This window comes from Drosophila eugracilis, unplaced genomic scaffold (assembly GCF_018153835.1).
Source record: "Drosophila eugracilis isolate 14026-0451.02 unplaced genomic scaffold, ASM1815383v1 contig_2161, whole genome shotgun sequence".
Classification (NCBI taxonomy): Eukaryota; Metazoa; Arthropoda; class Insecta; order Diptera; family Drosophilidae; genus Drosophila; species Drosophila eugracilis.
Window position 1 is genome coordinate 93,191 of NW_024573046.1, and position 8,465 is coordinate 101,655.

The 8,465-nt window shown below is 40.6% G+C and overlaps 1 protein-coding gene across 1 annotated transcript; it reads left to right on the plus strand.

Moving 5' to 3' along the window:
* The first annotated feature begins 917 nt into the window (after positions 1–917).
* LOC108103213 (protein mab-21) lies at positions 918–6,132 on the plus strand. The gene is made up of 2 exons (XM_017208608.2): positions 918–2,055; positions 5,161–6,132. The coding sequence occupies exons 1-2, from the start codon at positions 1,308–1,310 to the stop codon at positions 5,508–5,510; spliced, it is 1,098 nt and encodes a 365-aa protein (XP_017064097.1). The 5' UTR covers positions 918–1,307; the 3' UTR covers positions 5,511–6,132.
* Positions 6,133–8,465: the final 2,333 nt, after the last annotated feature.

Genomic DNA, 8,465 nt, shown 5'->3' on the forward strand with positions numbered 1-8,465 from the left:
CTGACATTTCCTCGAAAATAATATTTTTTCGATTTTTGGTTATTTTGACGATGTAATCCCTGTCAAAAATTTTCAAAAAATAGATAACAAATTATAAATTTAGTTTTTTTCCCTCCGATGTAAGTACTCAATGAGCTGAGTCTTGGAAGGTCTCACATTCCGTATTACTGCCATTATTAACCTATTTATCAGGTGCTGAAGTTGTAACCTTAAACTTCCTAAATTTTCATCTTTATACTATCTTTTCTCTTATATTTATGTTACTACTTTCTTACAATGTAAACAAATCGATTTTTATAATCCCTGCTCTTGGGTTTATATATACCTTTTAGACTGTCTGGAATATTGGAGTTTTCCTGGGGACCCCAACTCCATAAAACTCCCTTCCATCTCGAAAAACCCCAACAATACTCCAATAACTCATTCAGTCCACCGTTTCCACCCACCACAAAGGCAACAAACACCCCAAAGAGCCAAGAAAACAAACAAACAAATGAGAGAAATACATTGTATGGGTGAGTATCTGTGTGAGTGGTAATGCCTAGCTGGGAATGTCTGTGTGAGAGAGTGCCAAAGAGGGCGGAGCTAAACAAAGGGTGGCTTAAAAGCCGGGTTTATCTACATGGATATAACTATAAAATAAACTATAGCCAAAGATCTGCAGTGTTTCTTTATGTTACTTTATGTTTCTGTTTGTTTTTGTAATTATAGTTATAAAGAGAGAGAGAGCGAGCGAGCCACAGCCATGATGTGTTGGGGAAGCAAAGCAGAGTGAGTGAGAAAGTGCGCACATTTAAAGAGCGTGTGGCTAGGGCTGTCTCACTTGCACTCAAAAAGTGGAGCCCATCCAGGCAGAGACGTTAGCCGAGGCAGCGTCGCTAACAGAGGCAGAGGCAGCGGGACTTTTCTTGCGGTGCGCCCGCCATTCGAAATCAGTCAATGTTGAGTTGACGGCGCGAGAAGACGCGGGCGAAAGAGAGCGGAGAATTTGAAGAATTAAAGAATCTAAGAATTCAAGAAAAAGAATCAGAACTGAAGAAATCTAAAGTCCCGTCGCTGTGCCGTTTAGCTGAATTAAAAATTAACAAATATCTTTAAAAAAAAAAACAAGATTCAAATTTTAAAGAATCACAAAAAAATAAGAAAGAAAAGAACCAAAGCCGTCGCTGTGCCGTTATATTACTTATTGTTTTTTGTGTGTGACTGACTACATGTGTGCCTCCTAGGTAATGAGTGAAGTTGGGTGTCGTTCCAACTGCAGAGACTAAAGACTTTGGGCGCCAACCAAAAGCCCCGCTGTATAGAGAATGCTGGTGCCGTCGGACATGATTGCGGCGCAGTCCAAGATGGTCTACCAGATGAACAAGTATTGTGCGGACCGCGTCCAAGTGCGCAAGGCCCAGATCCACAAGCAAATCCAGGAGGTCTGCCGGATCGTTCAGGATGTCCTCAAAGAGGTGGAGGTCCAGGAGCCGCGATTCATTTCCTCGCTAAACGACTATAATGGTCGGTTCGAGGGTCTGGAGGTTATATCGCCCACGGAATTCGAGATCATCATCTATCTGAACCAAATGGGTGTACTCAACTTTGTGGACGATGGAACGCTGCCGGGCTGTGCTGTCTTAAAGCTGAGCGATGGCAGAAAGCGATCCATGTCACTGTGGGTGGAGTTCATCACGGCCAGTGGTTATCTCTCAGCCCGCAAGATTCGATCTAGGTTCCAAACTTTGGTGGCCCAAGCCTGCGATAAGTGTGCCTATCGCGACATCGTCAAGATGATTGCCGACACCACGGAGGTGAAACTGCGCATCCGGGAGCGTATCATTGTCCAGATCACGCCCGCCTTCAAATGCGCCGGCCTTTGGCCAAGATCTGCCTCACATTGGCCTTTGCCGGGCATACCCTGGCCGCATCCCAATATCGTAGCCGAGGTTAAAACGGAGGGTTTCGATATGCTTTCTAAGGAGTGCATCGCTCTGCAGGGTAAAAACTCGGCCATGGAGGGCGATGCCTGGGTACTCAGCTTCACCGACGCCGAAAACAGGCTGCTGCAAGGTGAGTTTGCCGTCGGAAAACTTTAACTTGTCGTTTTGCAGTCTTAATGGGGTGTTTTGGGGTTTTTTATATAGAACCTTTACAACAGCTTTATCTAGAAGGTTTTTATAAACTGTATCGTTAAGAAGCTTTATGCAGTTTAATAGTACAGCTATTATAGAATAGCGATAATGACTTATCAAAGTGACAATGACATTCAAGTTTTTCTATATCATAATATTTGGCAGAAATCTAGACGAAGAAGTACCTAAATGACTGATCCACTTATTTAGCCATCTTAAAAGCTTTTTAAGGTTAACAAAAGTCAAGGATTACCCTAGATTTTATGTAGTACTTCTAAAAAATTGCAGCTTTAGAACATTTTTATCCAATTTGTAATGTATTTTTTCATACAAGTAGATACCAGCCTTTGAAGATATGAATACTCTTTATCAAATTCATGATGAGATTTGACTAAAAAGGGTAAAACATATTCAAACAACATTAAACATTATTACCAGAACCACTATTCAAATACGTCTTGCCCCCAAACCGATAAGTAATGAAGGTACTTGATTTAAGAACTATTTCTCTCAGTGGCCTGTGAGTGGCTACCATAATTTGGGCATGTTTTCGTAGTGCCTCCAGTGTCCCCCCAATCAGTAATCAGTGACACACTTAAACTGAATTGATTTATTCCCATCAAATCAGCGACTTCGTCTTGATACGCCCGTAATTGGTTGTAAATTAACCGTCAAACGGGGGACATCGTATAAATTTGAAGATCGTTGAGATAGATCGGAAACAAAGGAGTTTGGGGAACTTCCATTTCGGGGTAAAGATTTCCAGAAACTCATTGAATGGATTTATTAAAGAAAAGAACTCTTGTTTTTCCTATCACTAACTCTCTAGAGAGTAGAGACAAAAAATCCTTGTAAACTTAAAAATATTTCCCTTACGAATTTATACAACATTCTACAGAAAGGAGGGATCTTTGAATTGTTTTAACAAGGATCACCCAACCTTTATAACTAACTTTTCATAAATCTTCAGCTTATTAACTTTCAACTTAAGAAACTAAGAAAAATCACTTTCCATTCATCAGCATCTCTTGAAATCCTTGCAAATCGACAAACAAGATCGTCACACTCACCTCGCAGCGATGTCACGTGGAATCTGCATAGCTAGGCGGAAAATTGCACCACAGATTCAATTAGGCAGGGCGATAAGATGGCTGGCGATTAGTGGGGGACCCACTCATTGACTCCACGACGACTGCCCAACGAGACATCCGATTATCGGGCTCAGATATGATATGAGATACGAGCCAGCGTCGCCTGGTTGGCTACGATCATAAATCTGATGTTCGATCGAAGGGGGGAGTCTTCAGGTCTTCAGCTCTTCAGCTCTCCAGGTCTTTTGGTTTCTCAGTTTCTTAGTTTTTCTTCTGTTTTTTTCTTGTTGGCAGCGCGACAACGCACACAAATCTGCTGATCCCCGAGAGATAAGCGCAGTCTCGGTAGTCGTAGACTCAAGGCAGTTAGACGGTTAGTTGGTCGGACTACAGACTACAGACTACAGACAACAGACCAGTGACTACAGAGCTACGGGAAACGGGTTTCCATATGAACAATGCCAATGGCTGGGCCATAAATAAATTTCTAAACGATTTTATAAATATTTTAAATCTCGGCGATTAGATAAAGTCAACAAATAAATAAAACAACAGCGGGCCAAGCATGAGATGACACACGGAAAAAAAGGCAGAAGAAAAAAAAAAACAGAGAGAAAGATTGGGTTGTTGGGGAAGCGAAAAGCTGAGAGCCAAAGCCAAAGCAAAACAAAAACAAAAAGAAAAAACTGAAACCCAAATCGAAATCAATTCTAAGGCCCCTGACAACGATCTCTGATCGATATTGATCCGGCTGGTTCCCCCGCGTGTTTGTCATTTAATTTAATGCTCGAAACTAAAACTGAAACTGAAACTGAAACCGAAACCCAGATTCAGACTCAGTCTCTGAATGTGACTAACTTTCCTGGCTTGGCTTTTGAGTGGATAAGGTATTAAGGTGTATTATCTATATCGCCGATAGGGTTCGTGACTATAATTAGCACTGTCACTTGCAGCTCCAAATTAACGTCCACTTGACATGGACTTCGAGTGCTGGTCCGATCTCCTTAGCCCCTTGCGAGTGCCAATATTGTGGCAATATCGTTCAATATTGATTAGCCAACGAAAATGTGAAACGGAACCCCGGAGCAAGCGGAATCCGGAGCGGGAAAAAGCCGTAGACGTGATTATCGGACCGGAGCCGAGATTAGCCTGCCTGACATCGTGCCAACGTAGCCATGATTTATGTGCTCCAACGCACTCGGGCCATAATAAATTAAGAATCGGTTCGACTATATACCTGTACGTCCGCCCCTCCCAAGGAGGAGGAATCGAATCCAGAATATAAGTACAATATTATATATAGTTGATCAATCAAAGTCGAGGGGTTGAAGAGGAAACAAGAGGGTTATGGGTTGCTCTTGGGGAAGTTATCACAAAAATGATACATTTTAAGTATTAGATGCATTATTAAGTATATATCTTATATATTGCTTAGTCCATCTCGGTTGGGAGCTAGTCACTTGAGTCATAAAAACTAATCACAAAGTAGTCTTGTATTTGCATATCTATAAGCTCTTAGTTTATATCAGTACAAAGTGGTATAAAAATAAAACTTTCTGAAGTAGCCAAAACACTCGATGTACTTGAGATAGAAAGAGTTCTAATGACCAAAGCCATCGATCAGTTAGTTTATCTAACAAAAATGAAAACTCTGTCAAAATCATTTCAACTCAATAGCATCGATAGCATCAGATGGACAGAATGATGCATTGAGCCAAAGTTCTTTGAAAAAACCCCTTGTAAATCCTTAAAAACAAAGGCATACGCAACTTTCTATAAATCCAATCTTTACTATAGTTTTTAAAGAACTGAGTATGATCGGCATAAAGTATTCTAAAATTGAAAAACTGTGATAGGTTTTACAGAGACTTGCAAGTATTACCCCCTAAACCTTCAACCTAATTACTACTTTCCAATAATAATACCTTGTCATTTCTTGATCTCAATTCCAGGAGCCAGTCGACGACGGTGTCTCAGCATTCTGAAGACCCTGCGAGATCGGCACTTGGACCTGCCCGGCAACCCGGTGACGTCGTACCACCTAAAGACCCTGCTGCTCTACGAGTGCGAGAAGCATCCCCGCGAGATGGAATGGGAGGAGAACTGCATCGCAGACCGGATCAATGGGATCTTTCTGCAGCTAATATCCTGCCTGCAGTGCCGCCGTTGTCCGCACTACTTCCTGCCCAATATGGATTTGTTCAAGGGCAAGTCGCCGGGTGCCCTGGAAAATGCCGCCAAGCAAGTTTGGCGGTTAACCCGGATCATGCTGACCAATGTCCGTTGTCTGGAGGAGCTCTAGGCATCTATATATACTATATACTATATAGACCCTTTGGATCTTTGGAAGTTGCTGCTGCTGGGGGGAAATAACAGGCAGCTAACCGCCGCTGGGTCTTAAATTTTTTTATTCGCCTTTTTGTTTTTTTTTTACTAAATTGTTTTTTTTTTTCTAAACTAAAGACAAAGGATCTGAAGGATCAGAAAAGGCGAGGGGAGGGATCGAAGAAGAACGGAAGAGAGAGAGGGAGAGAAGTGAAATTGTAACCCAAATACTATTTGATATTTCGCTAGATCGTAACTTAAGTTTAGGTGCTTTCGAAAAGTATACGCCGCTTACAGAGTTTCCTATAATTAGAGCATACTTAGTGTTATCCATTTAGATCGTCATCGTCGCATAACGCACAAAAGTTATCATCTAGATATATACGTTTTTTTTTTCTATTCAATAATAAATATTTTGGGCCCGTTTGCTAATAGCAAGGTGCAGAGCAAAATTAGCGAAATTAGAGAAGTAAGTTCAAACTGAAACTGAGACAGCCGAATGGAGGAATATTTTCACCGTCGGTCCTAAATTATTTATTCTATGTTTTTGCCTTCTTCTTGTGAGTTTAGTCAATAAAACGTAAGTTTTTCAATGAAAATAACAATGTTACTTAATGGGTGGTAGATTACTTAAAAATCTTGGTAATTCGTTTACTTAAATTCAGTCATCGTCTAGTTATTGGTTATTCGTAATAATAGCCTCTTTATATAGCCATTTTCGGTATGCGGAATATCTGTCAGAGCTGCCAACTTCTCGAGGGTCTCGTCTGTCGATCATCGGTTGTGGCCTTTTGATGTCTTGCCGGTTATATTGATAGGCCACGATTTCAACTTCAATTTCGTTTCGATTTCAACGTTCGGCCTGTGGAAAATGTCAGAGACTGACATTTGGTCCGCTGCCGACAGGTTGTGCATTTTAATTGCGAATTAACAGCGATTCCGCGGACAGCTAACAATCCCAATAAACTATACACACTGCCACGCCCACTGCCACCGCCTACGCCATCAAAAGACCTGACTCAGAAGAAGATATATATATATGTTATTTACAATATCCACAACTAGCCAATTGATACAACATTTTGGTCACGTGTCTGTTTCGGTTTCGAGCGACAGACATAACATTCAAATTAAACTTTATGTCATTCATAAATTAAATAATTTAACTTTTTACCCTGTTTTGGCTTTTTTTTTTTTGTTTTTGGTTTTTGTTTTTTGAAGTAACTTCTTCTGTTTCAGCCTTTTGGCAGTCGACTGTCCACTTTTGCGGCTTTCCATTATTTTTAGCCTTAATTTATACTTTATTGCGGCCAAGTTGATTTATGCATGTGCGGCTTTTGTATTTTATAGTTGTAAATTACCCTGCAAATGACAATTGCAGAGGCGACACAAAAGTTATGCTAAATGGAGGGTAGTCGCACCAGTTAATACCCTTAAAGAGGGAATTTCAACGGGACCTTTTAAGCCCTATTAATCTCCTTAAAGTCTAAAGACCCCAAAGAGTTAAAGAAAGTCTCTAAAATTTGATTTCCTTTAACCTCATATATATCACATTCAGCTCAACACAACGGATCGTATTTATATATTCATGTGGGCGATTTTGGTTATGGCCATTTATGCCGGCGGTGATTTTGGGCCAACTCGATTGGATTAAATTCGATTCAAATCGGTTTTATTTGGACGCTTTGAATCGGGTTGTTAACCGCCTAGTTGCGCTTTTAATGAGTTGTGTTTTATTGGATTTGATTTGCATTTTAATGTGGCTCTTTGTTAAATTTATTATTTGTTGTTGACGCACTGACGTTGTTTCTGTTTTTTTTTTTTTTTACTTATTTCATTGAGACAAAAAGAGAAGAGCGTATTCGATTGATCTGCCGCTTCCCACACAAATTAAACCATAATTAATAAATGATAATTTTGAGATGAACCCCTTGCTCCCTCCTCCAGCCTCTTTGAGCCGCAAGCTTCCTGATTGTCGTTCGCGCTGATTGCTGTCATCATCCAATGAGTTCCATTTCCATGCAATTTATATACATTTTAATGGCCGCAAAGGCAAATTTTATGAACATCTCATAATCGCATTTTAAACACACAATTTGTTATAACCCCTTCGCCTGTCACCCACTCGAAAATGTCACCCATTCCCCTGGCCAACATATACGTATATATGGCAAAGTAATTAAAAATGTTCATTTTTATTTCCACACCAATTTGCAAGCATTAATAATACTTCCAGCCGCAAAATATATTATTTTTGATCTTTCTTTGGCAGGAATTTAATGGAAAAAGTTGAAGACAAATCAAAGTAAACGTCCCTTTAGTATCAAATTCAGCAGAAAATTCCTAAAAATCCCTTGACTAATCAAGCAGACAATCCACAATTATTATTTCTTTAAAAATCAATTGGTGCGTGCAAGGCATTTCGCACATCATTGCGTGACAAATCGGCGGAAGATACAAATATATATATATATACCAGTTAAATCTGGCGCTGATCTCGAGGACCTTCTGCACTTGGATTGACCATGATTTCCGACTGCCTGTCAGCCAGCATGTTGGGGTAATCCCCCCTACTCTTGATCCTACTCCTCCTGAAATTCTCAACTTTCTGGCAAATCAAAACAAATGTTTTATTTAAATGGTTAATTTGATCGGGGCCAGAGCATCTGTGCCGGCTTGTTGGCGATGGCCAAATGAGCAGCTTACAAGGAGATGATGAGGTTGAGCTACACAAATGGCTGCCAAATCGTGAGAATTGCATTTGGAATGCCACCAACCAAAGTGGATTGGATACGGTCGGGGTTGGACACGGACTTGGACTGTAGGGATCTTGAATCTTGGTTCTTCATTCTTGATTCTTGGGGGCACCTGGCAGGGGATTTTAATTTGCTGGCTTCAATCAAACTGCAGCAAAGTCAGCAGGATGAGGCGG

What these genes read in the sequence shown, in the direction of transcription:
- LOC108103213 (XM_017208608.2), top strand. Translation starts at nt 1,308, where the DNA reads ATGCTGGTGCCGTCGGACATGATTGCGGCGCAGTCCAAGATGGTCTAC. An exon ending in CGAAAACAGGCTGCTGCAAG is followed by an intron (nt 2,056 to 5,160) that starts GTGAGTTTGCCG and finishes TCTCAATTCCAG; the next exon opens with GAGCCAGTCGACGACGGTGT.